Source organism: Callospermophilus lateralis, chromosome X, assembly GCF_048772815.1.
Source record: "Callospermophilus lateralis isolate mCalLat2 chromosome X, mCalLat2.hap1, whole genome shotgun sequence".
Classification (NCBI taxonomy): domain Eukaryota; kingdom Metazoa; phylum Chordata; class Mammalia; order Rodentia; family Sciuridae; genus Callospermophilus; species Callospermophilus lateralis.
The window spans coordinates 19448807-19471227 of NC_135325.1; the positions used below are offsets into that span (position 1 = coordinate 19448807).

Sequence of the window (22421 nt, forward strand, 5' to 3'; positions counted from 1 at the left end):
CTTTCAAACCCTTTAATACATTCCAAGGTAAAGTTAAATGATGATTGAAAGGAACAATAATTTTGGGGGGTTTTGCTTTTCATTTAGATTTAAACACTTTGGGCCTAAACACCTTTTCAAGAATGTACTAACAAATGTAGTGAAACCTAAAGTAAATATTGCTATCATATTTTTAACATAAAATTATATTTATACTTGTTATAAAAAATCTAACCAAAGAGCTGTCTTTCCTACATAATCATCATTTAAAATTGCCCTTTCACATCATTAAAAAAAATGAGATTCAGCCTGCTAAGTTTGGAATATACTGAAGACATTCACATTTAAGCAAACATGTCATTTTTAAAAATAAATTTAAAAGTTTAAAATAGCCAAGAAGCAATAAGTAGCAACAAGTTTATATTTTAGTATCTAAGAAAAAAGAAATAAATTTCTTTAATGCTGTTGATTAACTTGATAGACTCTTTAATGCTAGTGCCCTTCACCGGGCTTATAATCTTCTTTCATGAAATCTTTTTTTTTCTTTTTTTATTATTTTTTTAAAATAAATGACTGCAGAATGCATTACAATTCTTATTACACATATACAGCACATTTTTTCATATCTCTGGTTGTATATAAAGTATGTTGACATCATTTCATGTCTTCATACGTGTACTTTGGATATTGATCTCTATCACATTCCACCATCCTTGCTAATTCCCTGCCCACTCCCTTCCCCTCCCTCCCTCTGCCCTATCTAGAATTCATGAAATTTTTTTTAAAGGACAGGTTAAATCACTCTGTTTAAATTTTAGCATTCCTATTTGATAATTATGTATCACCCTACCTCTTTTTTCTTTCTGCCAGCTGTTTGCAGACCTCCTGCCACCGTAGATTCAGGCTTCCCAATTTTTCCTGCAGAATACTGGCATCTGTTTTGGAGGACTGTTGAATTATTTCTTCTCCAGTTGCATTCAGGGTTCTGACAACAGTTTGCCTCTGCCCAATGCCATCCTGGAGTTCCTGTAAGATACCCAAAAAGGCGAAACAAAAATGAAGCCCCACATCCTTTTATTTGAGAAAAGATTAAACAATGTGTTACCACATGCAGTTGTACTGGGAGAGAAAGAAATAAAAAAGCTCCATGTGAAAGTTGCTCTATGAAACTGACATGCCTACATCCAAAGAATACAAGAAAGAAAGACACCTTTTATGTGTTAGTAAAGAAGTGCCCTCTCAGTTCAGCTCCAGTTTTTATTTTTGTAAGCTTGTCAGTGAGAGAATGTTATAATGTCCTACAAATCAATTAGTTGGAAAACTTTTCAAGAGCAAATTCGATTTCTTGTCCCCACAAGGATGTTCCATGGTTAATAGTCTATGAAGTGTTGTAAAATTTAAATACGAACCAAGAATTTAGGTTTCCAAGTGATTGTCGATATGAGAGGTAAAAAAGAATAAACATAGTTTAGCCATAGTATTAAAAAAACTCTAGAGACTTTAAAATATAACGAATTACTATATTAAAAAGAAATTTGTGTCAAATTCTGTTTATAATTATGTCAAATTAACTGTTTATAACTTATCTATGTTGTCTTGCATTATAAGGTCACATAAAGCTGAGAATTAATTTCTTTCAGGGATAGCTCATCAAAAAACCTCTAAGGTAAAATAATAAATTTTAAAATAGTCTATAGCCACCAGAACAATTTTATGAGTCATTGACAGGGTCAATTTAAATATCTTCTACTTTTTTATTGTGAATGAAATTTCAAGATTAAAGTGTCAGAAATATTGTTTCACTAAAAGAGAGACTATTAAAACCAAGTACACATATAAATGAAAATGACTTCTTACCAGTACATAAAAACAACAATCCCTCCTGATTTACCTTTTTGAAAAACATAACAGAATTTATAAGGGAATTAAAATAACACATGAGTAATCCGAAATTTAGAAATGAAATGGTACTTAAGAACTTGAGATACCTTCATATTTAAATTGTGTCCAAATCCTTATATTATTGAAATAATAATAAAATATAGAGAATGTTCTATCAGATATAAGGAAAATTATTGAATATTCTTATATTCCCCTACTCCTTGGTCCAGTATGAAGTTCATATCCCCCAAGACATGCTTACCAAATAAATACATAATTTTGTAGGACAGAGTCAAGTTTCCCTTATACTCTCACTCCACATAACTTCTTGGCATTATTTTTTTACCATTTTCATATAATATTATTATTTTAATATTGGAACTTTTTGTATCATATATCTAGCAATTAAAAGATTCCACAAATCAACAAATAGAATGTCAAGGACATGGTACCTTACAACAAATAAAATGTATGCATAGTTATTGAACCGTTAACAAGCTGTTTTGACCATTATCATGAGATGTGTTCTAGTAAATATGTGATATTTCCTTGCTCCCAATTGACTTTGGTCCATTGGTTATATCCTAGTCTTTACATTTTGTCTACTTCAGAGTTGCATGTGAGAGTTACTGCTTAGTAACAGGGGTATGAGTCATAAAGAAACTGTGTTTATATTCCTATTGTATCATGAATTCCTTGAAGTCAGTTATTTTGTCTTACAATTGTGTCTTACTTCTTAGTACAATACTGTACCTGGTATATGGGAAGTTTCAGTAAATATCTGTTGAGTGTATAAATGAATCTGTTAATAAAGGAACTAGGGAAGGTAAGAAGAGAGGAAAGAATGGAGGAAACAGGGAAGAAAGGAAAGGAGAGAAAGAAGGAAGTTCAATCTCATTATCCACATGGTATTATTTGTATTAATGAATTAGAGCACTTTGAAATTAAAATCCATTTCCTGATAACTGCTTTTACTTCTTGCTGAGGACAGTCAGCAAGGAAGCAGAGAGTGACATGTTCTTTGGCTAACTAAATCTAGATATGTATTTCACCTGACATTTGTTTCTATATATTGTAATTATAACTGCTTCTGTGGGACCCACCAGTGGAAAAGCAATCTAACTGCTTCTCCCCAGTTTAATTAAACTGCATAGAGTTAATTTTCTTTTCTTCTCTGTTCACCTCTTTCTTAGGTAGGCAGAGTATCAAATCTGGCCAGCCCAGGATCCAGACAGGCTCCCTGGTTGGCTGCCAATAACATTAATACTTCTCATTGGGCCTCCTAGAGATTTAAAAAAATCAGCATAATTTTCTAGGTTTTAGGCAGTATATAATCTAGTTGAAGAGATTAGACACAGTGGTGAATGATAATTTATTAAATTATGTGCAGTAGGATAGAGAAAGCATACCATAAACAGTAGATCAGAAGGGGAAGAATCTCAGTAGGAGGATGAACAGGAAAGACTTCTGGGAAATTATGGAATTTAAAGAATGGGTAGGACTTAGGCACATGGAGGTTCAGGGACAGCAAGAGGATGGCTAAAGTGGAGACCTGTGGTGTGCAATCTCTGTGATCTAATCAGGAGTATACAGTAGAATTTGATGTCAATGTATAAGAGCATGAGTTTAAGGAAAGGTTCAGCTGTGGGTATATACTGCAGCTTGGCAGAGAGGACTTTGATTTTTATTAAGGCCTTTATAGCTAATCTGAATTCAATAGATAACAACTCAGTTTTTAAATATGGGAGTATAAAGTTTAGAGCTGTGCTTCTGTATAATTCTGAGGCACAGTGCAAACTAATATCTAGGCAGGGAAACATGCAAAATAGCTAGGAAAGGAGTCTTGTAGATGATAATTAGGACTAATACTAGATTTGACAATGGACCAAAAAGAAAAGGCTAGAGATAATATGAACTGTTAAGAAAGAATTGAAGGGGCTTTGAGTATACTGGATCATGCAAGCATGAGTGACTGCTGAAATGGAGAAAACTGCTTAAAACGCAGAAGTCATTGAGAAGGTTAGAGAAGGGAAAGAAGGCTCATATGAGTGACCTCAATGTTGTCCAATATTTACAATGATTAACTCATACTTTAAAAAATTCATGGGGCACAAATTAGATAGTTGACCCTCAAACTTTACTGTGTGCAACAATATTTTGAAAATCTTTTTAAATTGCAGATTATGATTTAATAGTTCTGTAGAGTGGCTGAAATTCTGTATTTCTAACAAGTTCCAAGGGTATGATGATACTGCTGGTCCAGGAGCACCACTACAAGTAATAAGGTGATAGAAAAAATGCCTAAGAGTCTTTGTTAAATAATCAAGGAATTCTTATTGCTGGTTACAAGGCTATAAACTAAAGCTGCTTCAGAATTTTTATCTTGGCCTCCTTGCACTGTATTTTTGATCTTAGCCTTTTACATTGTGGCTGATCGCTATGGTGGCTTTCATGACCCAATTGTACAGCCAACAAGGGTTTTATTATTTCTGTTACTCAGATAACAGAGAGAATTGAATAGCTCAGAATGAAGCAATAACTTAAAATTGTTAGATCTAAATCTCATTTATATAGAATCCAAAATCAGGCTTTTAGATTTTTTTTAATTTTGTGAAAGAAGAGCCCACTAAATATTCTACTGCATTTGTGGGAGATTTTGTAACCAGGAGAAACATTTATAGTATATTGTCTGCTGGGAGAGAATTTTCAGTGATAAAACATAAGGAAGCAAAATAATGGAACAAAACAGGAAGTAAAAATTTGCATGTGGTGTTTTATAGTTAGCCTCTGAGCCAGAAAATAGATAGCATTTGATTTACAAAAGTAAACATAAAATCTCAATCAGCTTTGTTCATACAGTGAAAAGCAAAAATTAAATTTAATTCTATAGCTTTTAAATATTGTAAGCACTGAATTATTCATTACCAATGAAACTTCTAAGCTTTGATATAATATTAATATACTGTTGTCATAGGTATCCTTATCTATTTCTCTGGCAATTAACATCTAGTCTTAGTTTTAGAAAGAAAGAAAATCATAATTAAATCTATTGGATTATCCATCATAGTTAGAAAGCTTATTGTGTTTTGATTCCAATATTAAAACATTCATTCTTAATAAGGAATGCATATCAGACTCCCCTAGGAGATTTTTCAAAACATAAAAGCCCAGAGTTCTACCCTAAGCCCTGAATTTCAGGGGGGTGGGGGAAGGAATGCAAGAAGGTATACAAAACAGATTATAAAAGAAACGTAGGCTAGAAATGTGAAGAGGACAGGGGAGTAGGAGGAGTATTTTTTTTTTTTTTAGAATTACTGCATTATTCTTTACTTCTTTCATGGTTTTTAAATTAAGATGTGCTTCTAAATTACAGAAAGTGACACTATTATATATCTAAGTCCATCATGTCTGGTCAAACTGGGTGAAAGAGGAAATATAGGCAAGGAAGGAACTGCTACATTTTTAGAGGGGGAAGGATATGAAAAAAAAAGAAGTGTATCTTTTATACAAATTTTTTTTCATAAATTTTTGAAAAGTATTATTTGTAAAAATTTCCAAAACTGTATAGAAACACAGCAAATGGAAAATAAAATGTGACAGATGAAGAAAAGGAAAAGGAATGAGCTAAGAAACACTTATGAGAAATCGTAAATTGACAAATTGAATGAGCGTTGTAGGAGATAAAGAACTGGCAAAAATGTACAAACTAAGGGAAAAAGAGAAAAATAGGAGAGACAAAACATGATTGGGAGAAAAGATAAAGACAGAGAGAAATAAAGTAAAGAAAAATGAATCTTCAATGAACAAGTAGATGTATGAAGATTTCAGTCCAAGAGTTTTTCTGTAACTTTGCTAGGGAATTATTTTGAGAGATCAATCATTACCTCAGTTTACAGACTGAGCAAGTAAAAACATAATAAAATGAACCTGTGGAGAGTTGTGAAACTGGCAGACAGTCACCAGGCTGTCTTCAGAGATCTTAATATGCATCAGAAAGTAACTTTCAAATTTCATAAGATGATGAATTTTTGTTAGGAAGCAACACAAATGGGCAACTACCCATGGGATACAATAAGGCACAGGGACAGTATACATTCAGTTTAGTTCATCCATGGATTGGGTAATTTTACCCTGATGGAAGACCTTCTGATATTGACTGAGCATCGGATGAGGACATTCATAAAGATTAAAATATGGCTAAAATTTGGAAATTCATGAGTTGGAAAGAACAAAAGAGGGGCAAGAGTGGAAAAAATTAGTAATATATACATACATGTATGTATATATTTTCATATATTTATATACATAAAACAGGAAGATGAGAAAAAAGTGAAACATGATTCACAAACATGGCAATCATTTGTTTAGATGTGAAACATTCTTTTAAAATTCTTTATACTTATTATTTGAATTGTACATATTTATGGGGTATGATATAATTATATGATATATGTATGGTGTGTAATTATCAAATCAGGGTAGCTAACCTTTCCATTTCCTCAAACATTAAAACGTTTTTTGATTATTATACAATAATTGTGCATTTTATGAGGAAATGATAAATTTTAGGAAAGGTTGAGAATTGCAGCAAATCAGAATCAAGGCAGAAAGGATCAGAAAGAGGAGAACAAGAATTGAGCCTACTCATTACTCCAAGATCGGGTGGAACATCCCAGCACAGAGGGAATGGCTGAAATACTTCCACATCTTCTTCTCCCTTCTACTGTTGCAACTTGCTCTTCTGTCATCTCCTACTTGCAAGCTAAGTTAGCTCTAAATCCTAGTAAGAGGGAATGGATTTCTGACTTCTTTGTGGGACAAATCTGATGTAGTCACTCTAAATATTCCTTCTTACTGCAGGTCCTATATGAGCTGAAAAAGGAGCTAAGTGATCCTCCTCAATATAGGGTGTATATAAAATACTTCTACTTAGTGTCATTAATGTTTATATCAGACTTTGTAGCTTGAGATAAAGTTGTAATGAAGGAGTGTTTTCTACTTTTCACCATATACACTATGTCTCCAAATTTGAACCGTATTACAGATTCATGTTCTAGCTGTGGACCTGAAGATCCTTTACTAGAAATTCACAAAATAAATCAAACTGAAGAGGAGCAGTCTTTGTAAATGAACAAACAGAAATAAAAAGCACCTCTTTAGCCTCTTCTTTCTCCTAGACTTATTGTGCTTTAATTTCAGTAAACATTTATTGTATCCCATTAATAAATGTGAAATCATATGCATGCTTTTGTTAAGTTTGTCACAGGTACTAGAATTAGGAGTTGGTCTTCTTAGATTTCATCTAATGTTCTCTTTTTCCTATGAGGTATAATAGTAGGTACATTGGTACATTGGTACAATTCTCCATCTGTTCCTTATAATGTTTTCTATAAAAGAATAATAAGAATTTCTTCTAAAACTAGAATTAGACCATTTCTTTTCCAAAGCAGACATCCTGCTGGTGAACTAAAGGAAAATCATGTATAGTAGCGATTTATTTTAATGAGACATTTACCTAATATCAAATTACAAAGAAATTTCCTTTGGATGTGTTTATCTTATTCACATTTGTGATATATATGTTCATTATTATCACTAATAATGCACACCAAACAATAATAGTAGACACCAGAGGAATTCATTATGAAGTTTTCCAAGTACCACATAGTATTGCTAGCTTTTTTTCCCCTTTCTTTCCCATGAGATGATGCCCTGGGGGGGGGGGGACAAAAAACTTCACAAATCATATATTCTTAAATTTCAAGCAGAGATTCAATGTAGAGGGTTATCAAAATAAAATATGTGTATATATATATATATATATATATATATATATATATATATATATATATATGTTACATTTCTGCCTATAGGAATATGAAACTGGGGACTTCATACTAAATCTGGCCTTAAACATATTCTTGAAGTAGACACTTGTTTAATAATTTGAATGCCTTTAGGTGGGGCATGAAAGTATTCCACCATTCTCTAAAGGCAAATGAATAGTGTTAAGAAAACTGTTTTTATAAAGTACACAACGTTGCAAAGTGAATAGGTTTTAACATTGTTAAAAATCGATGTTAGCCCTCTCTAAGTTCACAGATTTATTCATTCTTTCTTGGTTTCTAAATCATTCATGAGAACTTCAGGGAAAATAACAGAATATTTAAGAGCTGTTTTTCTCTCCATTTACTTAAATTTGATAAAAAAACAAATTGCACTTTCTCTAATAAAAAGGAAGCTCTTGTCCATAGCATGCTTGCTCTTTTATAACATGATCTTAGTTATAAAACACATGTTTGAGTTATATAATTCTTTCTACATAATTCCTAGTGTGATTTTGAATATATGAGCGATATTTCAAAATGGAACATATTGCACATAACTAAAACTGACTTTTATGACAGAGTATTTGAAAGGTGACATAGGTCATTTAAAAATTATTCATTTCTCTTCCTCTTGGAGGTCTTTTTAATAAATATTATCAGTAAATATTTATATTTAAAAGCCACTTGGTAGGTAGAGAGTATGTATGTTTGTATTAAACCAGCAACCAAATTGTTTTTCTTAAAGCAAGGCATTTTGCATGTGGGATTAATTATAGGCTGAAAATGATTAATTAAAAGATCTAATTCATTATTTCTGAATGGGTTCTGAGTAGTTGCCACACTTATCAAATATGTTCACTCTATGATGTATTTTTTATTGAGCACTTCCTATTGTCCATGGCTTGTGCTAAGTCCTGCTTATTAATGACTGCAGAAGGAAGAATGGATTGGAGAAACTCTGGAATGAAAGCAGGGGAAATAAGTACAAAATATTATGGGAACTCAGATGAGGTATGATGCTAGCTTGAATTGGGGAGGACTGGGTTGAAATGGAAAGTAGATTGAACCAAATGATATTTTGGAAGTAAATAGAAAGGATTGAGCTATGCATTGAGTAAAGAAATGAAGAAAATATATCAGTTGTGTGCACTGGTCTAGAGCTTAGAGGAAATACTCAGAACAAAAAAATATAACAGATTATTAATGGCAGAACGAAATATAAGCTTCCTGGTGTGGGTTTGGCTCTCAATGTAGTGGGGTTCTTTATTTTCATTCAAATTATTGTAGGAAAATTCAGAATTAAAAGTCATAACCTAAAATATTTTGGGATTCCCTGAATATTTATGATAACCATTTAATAGGAAAATCAGGGTATTAATTTTATCAATACTATCTCTTTTACATCTACTAAATTTTATTTTGATTTGCCAACAGATGGATAAATTAGTATCATTATGGGCATAATGTAGAAAGTTGAAAGGAGTATGATTCCCCCACAAATGGGAAAGAATATAAAAGAATATTATTCTCAAAAAGCTGCTTTTACTTTGCTATCACAACTTCTACTCATTCACTGGTGAAAATCAATAGTCAAATATGATTTACAAATATACTGGTGCTGTTCTATAATAGATGAGGAAATAAACTCATGCCTTAAAACTTCATCTATTCTGTATTTTTAAAAATTAGTGTTTTCAGATATAAAAGTGGAATTCATTGTGGTATATTCATATATTTACAAAGGGTAATTTAGTAAATTTCATTCCACCATTCCTCCCTTTTCTTGTCCCTCCTCCTCCCCTTCAATCCCCCCTTCATCTACTCCACTTTCTCCTATTTTCATAGAATTCCCCACCATTTTATTACTTACTTTGGTCTAGCTTCACATCTATTTTTATAGATTTCCATCTGCTTTTGCTATACCACTATATAAAAATAACTGTTTAATATAGGTAAATAGTTCAGTGCAGGTGAGTAGTGTCTCCAATGAGATTTACACTAAAAATAATTAAGGTAACTACTCTCTATATTGTCCTTTATAATGATAAATAAACTGCATCATCTCATGAACACAGAATTTGATGGGAGAGAGTACAGCAAGCAAATAACTATATACAATGTTCTGTTATGATGCAACTATGGAGACTTTGAGAAAATTTAATTGTGTGATCATGTGTGATTGTTGGTGTGTGTGTGTGTGTGCATGTGTGTGTGTGCGCACATGTGTGTGTGCATGTGTGTGTGTGTGCATGTGTGTGTGTGTGTGTGTGTGTGTGTGTGTTTGGGGAGAGAGTAAGGAAAAAACAGAGAGTTTGTGATAATTATGAGTATAAATGCCTTGAGGACAGATTTTTTTTCCCATTTCCTATATTATCAGGCACAGTGTTGAGCACTCTTTAGTTTGATAATTGCTTGAGAAATGTATTTTGATAAATTGAGCAGAAATCTAAGCAAGATATCACAATCCCCTTGATTAGTTTCTCATTTGGGAAATGTTCAAAAGTAAATTTTAGGGATATATACAACACCCCAGAATAGAAAAACACATGAAAGAATAATTGAGTTTTGTCCAAGTTTTATTACTTACCACAAATAACAAGTTATTAAGGAAAGGTTTAGTTTCTCAAGCTGTTGAGAATGGAAAGGCCCAGAAATAAGATAAAGAAGGATTAAAAACAGATCTCTGTGTCTAACATCAATTAATTGACTTTAAGCATTTAGTTTAGATTACAGAATCCCCAAGATATTCACTAACATTCCACATCTAAGCATGTGGTGGGTATCAATAAGCCTTATATGTCTCTCTCCCAACTTATGAAAGAATTAAACATAAGCTACAGTTTTTATTCGAGCCTTAATTTTTGAGGTTAGGTTTTTTATTTTCTAACTCATTATCTTTTTGTTTGGTAATGGAAATAGATGAGAAGAGATTATTGTAAAAACAATTGTACATCCTTGTTGAGTGGACATCCCCTCTTCAAACTAAAAACATTAGGGACAAGAATTGATTTTTTTCTCTGACATTAGCATATTTGTACAATTTCAACAATCTTTACCTTTATGAATCATATACAAACATGAGGAATCTAAGAATAAACAGAGGACTTAAGCATGTCTTCTGCAAAAAATTCCACATTCATCCAAAGGAGTCACTAAAAGTTTAGGGATAGCTATAAAAAGAGGTGAAAACTAATTATGGCAGGTTTGACTTCCTTAACAATCTAAATTGTGTAAAGGAAAAGATGCTATTATCACATGTAAATGTTTTCTAATTTTTTATCCCTAATGATGCTTCCCTTTTAATCTACCACTCAGCATCATTTTCATTTGACAAAACCTCAATGAAAATATTTTTCAAGTTTACATTAATATTTCCCCTGGAACTGCTCTCTCTTGTCTCCTTCACTATTTGAATGACATCTGTATTATCCTACCTACCAGGTGGAAATTATCAAATCATCTATGTTTTACATGATTTTCTTTCTCCCAATCTAAGTTCTATCTTACTGAACCTACTTGTTCTACTTCTTGCTCAGTTGATTTCATCATCATCACTTTCCCTTTAGTCTGGGTGTCATTACACTTCATCTATGTTACAAATAAGTTCTCCTAATTGTTTTCCCTCAAACTGTCTAACTACTTAACATTCTACACATTTTTCAGATTAATCTTCCTGGTGGATAGTTATACTGGTGGATTTCCTGCTTGAAAATTCACATCAAATACTCAGTGCCTACCTACTGCAGTCCAAATAGCTTAGATATCATTGAGAACCTCATAGAATACCTGGAAGTAACCTTTCTAGGCTCGTCAAAAAGAGTTGCCAATTTTTGATTCACAGATCAGTACAACTGGTCAATTGAATTTGAATGGGGATGTTTTGATCATTCCCCAGACTTTTACCCGTTCTCTCTGATCCATGATGCACGTTCTTATTTCTACTTATGGAATACTTTCACTCTAATCTTCTAGAGTAGGAACTTCATTACAGCAGAAACCATAGCTCTTTTTCTCAAGCTAGTGCCTAGAAAATGCTTGCTATGTGATAGACTAAAAAAATACATTCGTTAAATTGATAAATGAAAATGCATCCTAAATACTATTTTTCATATGAATAAATTCTTGTCTAAAAGTTATTTGTCCTATAAAATACTACCACACCTGGACTGTGTCTCATTTATGGTTATTTTCTGAATCTATAGAATAAACTTCATTATTTTGTCTTTAGTGCAGGAACACTGTCTTTTTTAGCTCTGAATCTTATACTATGTGACTCAGTTTTTTGACTAAATGACTACATGAATTAATGAATCTTTTATTGTGTATTGTGAAATGGCAAGATTTGGGGACATGCTGAAGGCATCTCTAAAAGCATAGCAGATGTGACATAAATCACGATTAAATTATATTTCTGTATTTTTAAATACCTAGTAGGCTTCTAATAAAAAATTTAGTGTCAATGGTTCTGAAGAGACTATTGTTAGCAGCTGGTCAAAGAAAATTAAAATGTTCAGCACTTCATATTAGTGACAAGGATATCAATAACACAGTGCTTTTACAGAGCCAGTCTACTTTATCCTGAGCAGGGACAATGCATTTCAAAAGTGTATATAGAGAAAACAAAAAATAAAGGAAACTGAATACCAAAATATTTATGATTCCCAAACTCCTGGTTATAACAACAGTTAGAGTAGCTGGCACAAATATCCATGAGAGACATAACTCTGAGTTCAAGCAAAGGTTTATTGACACAGAATATCTGCCAGGCCGCCATTCAGTAAGATGCTGCAGCCAGTGTCATTTTAATGGAAACTTAAATATTTTGGATGAGGAAAAGTAAAAAGCTAGAATTGACTCTGGGTGCAGGTGGTTGGGTAACAATAGTTTTTTGTGTTTAGGGACCTTGGTTGGGGTTATGGTAATGGGGTATCTTAATGGTTTTTTTTTTTCTTTCTTTCTTTTTTTTTTTTTTGCATCATATAACTTTCAGTTTCTGGTCAAGATAGAGTCCCAGAACCAAGAGGGAGTTACTAATGTTTAGGGACCTAATACCAATGACTTCAAAATCATATTACTTTCACCCAGTGAAAAGAAAGGCACAACCTTGCACAGACATCATCTATGTGAACGGCCAATGGATACACAAAAGGATTCTTAATATTGTTAGTTGTTAGTTATCAGAGCAATAATTTTTGCTGATATGTGGAAGCAAACATACAGTAAGGGAAGAGGGGATTAAACAATGGAGAATGAAGAGAGGGGAGGGGGAATAGGAAAAGGAAAGACTGTGGAATGAATTTGACATAATTTTCCACACATATGAATACACTGCAGTGAAACCCACCATCATGTACATCCACAAGAATGGGGTCCTAATTAGAATAAGATATATTCCATGCTTGCATAATTATATCAAATGGATTCTACTGCTATGTATAACTAAAAAGAGCCAAAATCCCTCCAAATTTAAACCACAACACCATGATATTTCATATTTTGTAAGTTGAAAAGAATTAAAATCATTGACAAGATTAAAGTTTGAAAAGGGATCTCTTTACCATCACTAGTATCATTATAAAATGTCAGAATCACTTTAGAAAAATGTTTGGTAATATCTTATAATGTGAAATATTTGACACAATCTTTTCACATCCATGTATTATTCAAAATAAATTTTAAAAAGTTCTCATAAAAAAACCTTGGGCACATGTTCATAGTAGCTTTATTCATAATGGCACCAAGCTAAAAAAACCCTGAATATCCATTTGAAGGAGAACAGAAAAATGTGGGCATATATATGTATGTATGAATGTGTGCCCACATGTATATTTTATTTATATATATGTTACATATATGTATGTATATATGTGAATGTTAATCAGCAATAAAAAGGAATTAACCATTGATGCTTGCCATACATGGAAGAATCTCAAAAAATAGAATACTGATCAAAGTAATAAATGTTGTATGATTCCATTTACATGAATTTAAAACAAAAAACCATAATTTATGGTGATAGAAATCATAAGAGTAGGTGCTTATAATGGCTGAAGACTGGCTGAAAGGAAGCATGAGGGAATTTTCTCAGGTGACCTAAGTGTTTTATTTTGTAATTGAGATGTCAGTTTTGTGAATAAAAGCACATGACAAAATTGACAGATTGAGTGCTTAATATCTGTGAGTTTTCTAGTTCTATGGACATCCTCCTATATTTCCTGATATAATCAGTACAACCACATCCAGTAACAAAGCATAGAAAATATATCAGATGGCCAAATCTGAATATTACACAAACATATATTGACATATTGAAATCATGCAGTAAATGAAACAGGTTCAAATTTTATATAAGAATAAGTACTTCATCCCCTTGCAAATAAATCTGTTTCATTTTGCCTCAATTAAACAAAACTAATGTTATTCTCATCTGCTTAAGAGTGCTCACTTACACATTACCTTAGCTGTATCAACAGTAAGTACATCCAATAAAATTAAGTTCTTTCTCTCTTAAGTACATATAGACTCTTCATGTGCAAGAATAGAACTGAGACCCAGGTTGATCTCCATACTGCAGTTATATACATTCAGAATTAAAAAGGTTTCATGATCTAAATCAGGTTACATGAGGACAGACTTAATGAACCAACAAGGATGGTATATTATTCTCCCTTTTATCCCCATACACAATAATTACATTGGACAAGTAAAGTGCCATCTGTCACTCAGGACTGTATGTATGTATGTATGTATGTATGTGTATGTGTATGTATGTAAGGAAGGCAAAATACAATGATTCCATGATCTTAAATTCTAAAAAAGAAAGTGGCTCAATAAGACTGGGAGGTTTTTAAGAACCAAACTTTGAGAGTATGAAGGTGAATTATACTAATGAATATAAAATAATGAGTGACATGTAATGAGATATGTGCCATTAAATAAGGGATCCCCAAATGATGTCAAATTCTAGAAGCGTTTGAACATGGGATGAAATGAGGGACACATAAGCATAATATAGAACTATATAAGCTAAGAAGAAAAGTCAAGCCTGAAATGAATTAAGGTTTGTAACAATGTTAAAGTTAATATTCAGGGCCTTTTTATTTCTGTTTAGAAAAAGAAGAATCAGAAAGATGAAGGTTCACTGATTGGGCAGAAGGAGAAAAGTTAGGGATAGAGATGACACAGAAAGCAGAACTGCTTGGCTCCTTCTGCTTGTCTGCTCTGTCAAGGAGAATGTTCATCAGACTGGAAAAGGCATAACCGTATGAGGGAAATGAAGCCCAAAATAGGTGAAGGAATTTTAAAAGAACACCTTGCTGCTCTAAATGAGCTAAAATCTCTGGCCCCAGACCAATTATATTCCAGGGAAATGAGAAAGCTTGTACAACACAGTCCTAACCTGCTGTCACTGGTCTTTGAGGAACTGTGTTAACACTGAAAATGGACAAATGTCATCCCAATTTTTAAAAATAGGAAGAAGTCACCAAAGTTGCTTTCCATCTATTCCTGTTAAAGAGCATTTCTGGATGACTGAACAAAGAGCAAACAAATACTCATTAACAAATACAACGTGGAGGCAGCTAAATTGTATTTGTATGACAACTTGTTCATATGGTGGACAAGAGCTCCTATGTTTTGGGTTTAATCCGTTTTGCAGTATGAAAATTTGATTTTACATTTTTAACAACTTAAAAATAACTTATTTCTTTCAGCTAATAAAAATTTCCTCAGTTCCTAAAATGAGGTAACTATTTAAGTACTTCAATGTGTTCCAAAAGAGCAGCATGATGTCCAATTGCTCACCATTGGAACAAGTTTGAAGTCCTTTGATAACCTACTGCATGAACCATTTTATATATTTGGCATGGCAACAATATGTTTGCTTTAGAAAAGAACAGAATAAGAAGAATTATAGGGGAGTTGAGAAATCTACATTGGAGGGAGAATCTTCAAAAGAAAAGTATTTTAGAGCTAGACTATGAATATTCAGAAAAAAATGTTAAAGGCAGTTTTATAAAAATGACATAATTATTCATTTTTATTCATCTTATTTTTAATATATTTTCACAAATTAATTAGTACAGTTTTATAATCAGAAAGAAAATGCTATGTTTATTTAGGAAGTAAATTAATATAATCTAACCCAAACAAAATATTTTTTTATGTGGATATTTTACTCAAGAGCGAGAAAATAGATAAATTAATCTTTTCCAGTACTATATTTTAATCATTTAACTGCAATATTTTCAAATAAGGTTGTCTCTTTTTATTAACAATGGTAGCAGCACTTGTTAGTTACTACCACAATTACTTAAGTAGATAATACTAAAGTTCCTTTATGGATATAACCATATATGGTAGGCAAAATATATCCAAAAACATGAATAATATTTCATTTCTCAAGTAAGTTGTTAAGATCTTCTAATATCATCAGTTGATAGTTCTCTTTAATGGTGTATTTCTGTATATTAGGTTTGAACAAATTAATGTGTACAATAAAAATTTGTAAAGATAAAAATTTGTTTTAAAAGTTGTTTAAACAGCCATATTTTGGGGTTGGAGGTGTCACTTAGTGGTAGAGCACTCAGCCAATATATACAAGGCCCTGAGTTCAATTCCTAGCCCTGAAATAAGTAAAAAATAAAAATGCAAATCTTTTTTTCTAAATGCTATGTTTTTAGGTTACTTGATGCACTGTGGACACGGTGAGTTAAATACAAAAAACAAACAAAAACAAAATAACAAAGAAACAAACAAACAAAACAAACAGAGACAGCTGGGAGTAGTGGTGTACACCTGTAATATCAGTGATTTGGGAGGCCGAGACAGGAGGATCTCAAGTTCAAGGTCAGTCTCAGCAACTTAGGGAATTCCTAATAAAATTGGTGAGACCCTGTTTCAACATAAATAGAAAATATAAAAAAGGGCTGTAGCTCAGTGTTAAAATGCCCCTGAGTTTAATCCTTAGTACAAATATAAAAAATAAAAACAGAGAGAAGAGAGGAGAACTTAAAATTTCAAGATGATATTATTTTAGGGAAATGATTAAAAGTAGCACTAATTTTATTTTGCTTTATTTATTTATTTATTTTTGGTACTGTGGATTGAACTCAGGTGCACCTAACCACTGAGCTATATCCCCAATGCTTTTTAATTTTATTTTGAGACAGGGTCTTCCTAAGTTGTTTAGGGACTTGCTAAGTTGCTGAAGCTAGCTTTGAACTTGCAATCTTCCTGCCTCAGCCTCCCAAGCCACTGGGATTTCATATGTGGACCACTGTGCCTGGCTTGTAGCTGCATTTTTGACATTCAGAATAGAAGAGTAATAGTATTTGTCATAATTTGGAGGTGTTACCTCAAAACTCTCACTCCATATCATCCTTTTTTTGCATTTACCTTTCTGTTTGTTATTAATATAAAGCTTTATTCTTTATCTCCCCTGGTCCAATTTTTCTATTAATATTTCATTTTATAGTTTTGAAATTTTGTTATACACTGTCTCAAATCCTTTGTGGACTGAAAAAATGTATAAATCAATAAGGCCTAAAACTCAATTTGCTCCTTTAAATAAGCACTTCGGATGTTTTAATCAGTAAAAAAAAAAAAAAAAAAATAAGGCTAGCTTCATATTTGACATTTAAAGCAATATAATATTCCCAACATGAAAAAAATGTAAGAAAAAAAGAGGATAAGGATCAATCTGAGATATTTATGATGCATTCCAGATTTAGTAACAACATAAGAATCTATATATACCTACTCATCTTCCCAGTATACTCTTTTATAACAAATCAGCAAATACATTTCCCATATAGAAATACTGACAGTGTCAAATAAACCAATATAGAATAATGTGGATTAAAAGAATGAGAACTATAAACCAAGAAAGTTTCAAGATGATATAAAGAGGACCACAGCATCCGTAGATTGGGTTGCATGTTTTTGTAAAGCCTTTACATTAGAATGCCATGCTGACATGATTCTTGATAATGTATTTAATGGTTAAAGTATGCATAGTGAACATTTTTGTAGAGCTTATTGAATCTAATTTTCTGTTTTCCTTTGAAACAAGAATGTGAATGATGCAATTTTGGTGTTTCTGTTGTTAAACTTAATGAAAATTCTGTCCACTATCAATCAAATGGATCTTTTATTTTTTTGTTGTCCAAACAAATATGCTCAAAAGTAATTTATTTTTATTGAAAAATCCTCTACTAACATGCTGGAAAAAAAGCCACAAACAAGGCTCTATTTCTTTCAGATGCACCTGCTGGCAAGATATACACTGGGAAGGAGTGGGTAAAGGAAGTCTGATTCTTACATTTATGGAATCTATGGAATCCAGGTTATGTAGATGAGCCAAGTATTATACAAACGTACAGATTTTTAAACTATCATGTTTCAGTAAATATTATTGGCCAATGTTCAGAAATGAATATAAGCACAATACTTCTTTCTATATAAAAATAGAAGTTTGAATGAGACTTGTTTGAAATATTGCTGCAACTGTGTGATGCTTTCACTGGGGAACAGTAAAGTAGAATGATTCGTCTCAGTGTGTTCTTTAAATAATAGGCCATGCTGTGATAATGACGGGTCAGCAAACCACATTGCATAGCATAAACTCAATGATATATGCAGAATACTTTTATTTTCCAAGTATTTAAAAATCATTCTATTTTGAAGATAATCATATGAATTAGAACCAGTGTGAAAGAATCAACGTGGTAATAAGTTATTATAATTTATTTCAAGAAGAAAGAATTCATAAAAATAGAAGTTAAGAATTCAGAAAAGAGCCATAAACATAAAAAAAGTATTCTACCATTCTTAATTTAGCATGGGAAGGTAATTAGTTTGAATCTTTGCTTTTTACAACTGAGAATCAAAACCAAAATTTCTGCATGATGTTTCAGCATTCTTTCTTCATACCAGTGTTTTTTGTCTGCCAGTTTTAACAATATTAAGAAAGCTATGGTTACTGTAGGTATGGCTCAGTGGTAGAGCACTAGCCTAGCATGCTTGCAGCCCTGGTTTCCATCTCCAGGATTGGAAAGAGAAAGAAAGGAAGGAAGGAAAGAAGGAAGGAAGGAAAAATGGAAGGAAGAAGTGGCCTACTGTTTAGCATAGATTAACTTGACAGAGCTCTTACATGCTCAGTTAAACACCGACATTTACATTTAAAAAATATTTTGTAGTTGTAGGTGGACACAGTACCTTTATTTTATTTATTTAATTTTTATGTGGTGATGAGGATTGAACCCAGTGCCTCACGTATTCTACGCGAGCATTTTACCACTGAGCCACAACTCCAGTCCTGACATTTATATTTTAATTGACAATCAACATTAACACTTTAGCTTAGATATTTATTTTTATTTAGAAATATTTTATTTATAAATAAAATTATAGTATTTATTTACAAGAATAAGCAGATTAATTAATTTGTTCAATAAATATCGATTAACTGTACTGCATCTGGCATACAAATAGCTCCTAACCTTATGACATTTGAATTTGGGTACAAAGGATAAACAAACATATACATACACAGAATAAATATAAATTGTGATAAGCACCATGAAAGAAAAGCATAAGGAACTGTAAGAGAGAATGATGGATAAAAATGGCCAACAATTGAGATACTATTAGAGTATGTTTTAATTTTAGATGAAAATGGGTTATGTGCTGAAATGGGTTATGTGAAAAGAATGATAGAATTATAGAATTAACTTCCTGATGGAGAAGATAGAATGTGTGAAGTCTCCTAGTTAGGAAAGAGCTTGGTAAGTCTGAGTAAAAAGAAGCTGAAAGAAAAGAAGAATGACTGGAGCCCATTAAGTACAGTGAAGGGCAGCATGATATGATTATAAATATACAGATTCATGTACAAGGATGGTCATGACCAAAATTGGAATTGACTCAAATGCCAAATAAGTGAGAATAATTCAGTTAATTATTTACAATCATATTTGAGATATTTTATATATCATTAAAAAACAAAAGTAAGAATTTATAATGAATATAATTATTAAATAAATATTGGGAAAATATCAAGAAAAGATGGCAAATTTTATATGTATCACTCTAACTTATTAACAGAAAAAAACTGAGGAAATATCAAAAGGTATAAAGCAAGACAAAATCTGTTAACAGAGGCAATTTATGGGGAGAAAAACTGAGTGTTTTAATTTTTAAAATACTCATCTCCATTTTCCAAACATTTCTACACTGAAGTTTAAAAATTATAATCAAATATTTTTAATACTTTTATTTGATTTGTTTATTTTTATATGGTGCTGAGAATTGAACCCAGTACCTCACCCATGTTGGGCAAGCTCTCCACCACTTAGCTACAACTCCAGCACCATAAGCAAGTTTTTATTTTTTTTTTAAATGCAACTACCATTTGTCCTTTCCCAAATATTTTAAAATAAGCTTAACTGGGTCCGAAACACAAATGATAGTACTACTCTGTGCATGTTCACAGGGAGAAAAATAGTGAGACAAAGTGTTTGAATCTTCATGGCTATTGAAATGGAGTGTGTCTAAATACATGTACATGAAGAGGAAGGTCATCTCCATCAATGTATCTATTTCAATATATATATTTTTATATTTATTATGTATATGAGTATAAAACATGTAAAATAATATTTACAATTGAGGAAATCCCAATTTACTATTAAATTACTTACAAATTTTAGCATGACTTGTGAAACAAGACCATTATTTGTATTCATGAATGTTGAGGGTAAATTCCTAAATGAACATTGGGTAAAATTAAGATGACCCTGCTCTTAAATCCATTTGTTTACCATCTTCTCTTGGAATCAAGAAAGAATGGCAAGATCACAACCACATTCAAATACTCGGGTCATTATACTCAAAAAAACTGCCTTGCCTAGTGCAGTAGCGCACACCTATAATCCCAGGGGCTTGGGAAACAGAGGCCGCAGAATTACAGGTTCAACATCAGCCTCCACAATTTAGTGAGGACCTATGAAATTTATCAAGACCTTGTTTCAAAATAAAATATAAAAAGGGTTGGGATGTGACTCAGTGGTAAAGGGGCCCTGGGTTCAATACCTTGTTTAAAAAAAAAAAAAGCACTGCATCTGTGTTCTATCTACTCTGTGGTATTCAAGCATACAATTCTTTAATTAATTTGAAAGAGTAAGATTATAATAATTTAGTAGCAACTCTCATCTACTATTTTTTTTTCTAGCACATATCTAAATAACTACTATTTTAAAAGCTGATATATACTGCCTTGTTTGCGAAAACAGTGTACTGTATATGAAATCAAAATAAAACTAAATAAAAACTTACTAGTTTTCTATATTTAAGAGAAATTTGTGCTTTATCACAGACTTGCAGGTGATTGATTTAATACAAAATTCAGAGGATTAAGAATTATGAGAGGGCTGGGGATGTGGCTCAAGCGGTAGCGCGCTCGCCTGGCATGCGTGCGGCCCGGGTTCGATCCTCAACACCACATACAAACAAAGATGTTGTGTCCGCCGAAAACTAAAAAATAAATATTGGAAATTCTCTCTCTCTCTCTCTCTCTCTCTCTCTCTCTCTCTCTCTCTCTCTCTCTCTCTCCCTCTCTCACTCTCTCTTAAAAAAAAAAAAGAATTATGAGACATAGTTTGTCAGTTTGTCAGTTAGGTGACTCTAAGCAAGTCACTTTATCTCCTTCAGTTTATTCATTTGTAAAATTTTAAACATAATATTAGCAACTACCACTTACATTTGTTGTGTTGATAAAATTAGATCTTAGAAGTCAGTGACTGGTTCTTACATATCAATTTATTATTTTCCCCTGCTTTATCATGCATTGCTGATAAGAATTGTCTTCTAAATATTTACATATGATTTTAGGAACAGTTCTTACTTTGAAATGTGACTTAATGGTAGGTATTGCTGGGAATAGTAAACCTGGCCTTAAACTACAATCAATATAATTACTGGTTATTTCATCAACTACTTATTTAATCTAAAAGAACTGCAGTATCCAAGTTACTCACTTTATTTCAATTTTTAAAGATTTTGGATCCAGCAAGAAGAATGAGAAATGTTGATGCATCCATATTTGTAGGAGCTCCTTTGCAAAGAAACAATGCTTAGTTTTGATTTTTCCAAGATACATTTCAGACTAAGTTTTCCTCTAAAACATATTTGCACTAGATCAGAATGTTTTCCCATACTTCTATTATCAGTGAATGGATTTTTGATAACCAGAGGTATGATTTTGGGCCTGTTTCTTTCTTCTCAGAAATGGCAAAATATTTGCTATATTATATAAAAGAGAAGTTCAACTCTGAACAAAGGCAATCTGTTTGTGTTCTTAATAAAGAAAAGTAATAGTAACAAGAACTAGGCTAGATGCCAGAATCTGCTTGTACTGGCCCAGGTTCTGCTGAAGTAAGAATATAAATCCATCCTGGGTAACATTCAACTCATTAAATGTGGCTTCCTTGTTAAAGAGAATTACTCTTATAGTCTGGATAATGATTTTTAATCAAAGACTTTTGACTTAATCAAAGACTTCTAGCCCAATGTGTTTTTTCTTCATACTTTATAAACTCAACAAACAAAAATCAGTCAAAAGAATACTTGGGATTTTTTAAATTATGCCGAATTTTGAAGGAACTTTATTGTGACTGAACAGCATTGATCTTTAATGTGTTAGGCAAATACATTTAATTTGTATATAAAATCAAACCA

At 32.1% G+C, this 22421-nt stretch overlaps 1 protein-coding gene across 3 annotated transcripts in view; it reads right to left on the reverse strand.

Annotated features, from left to right (window-relative positions):
• Nucleotides 1-22421, reverse strand: part of Dmd (dystrophin) — a 2011337-nt gene that overhangs the window by 832673 nt on the left and 1156243 nt on the right. For all 3 annotated transcript variants that reach the window (XM_077107047.1, XM_077107046.1, XM_077107045.1), the window contains one exon: nt 830-1005. In XM_077107047.1, the coding sequence (XP_076963162.1) occupies nt 830-1005 (176 nt within the window). The remainder of the gene's footprint in view (nt 1-829; nt 1006-22421) is intronic.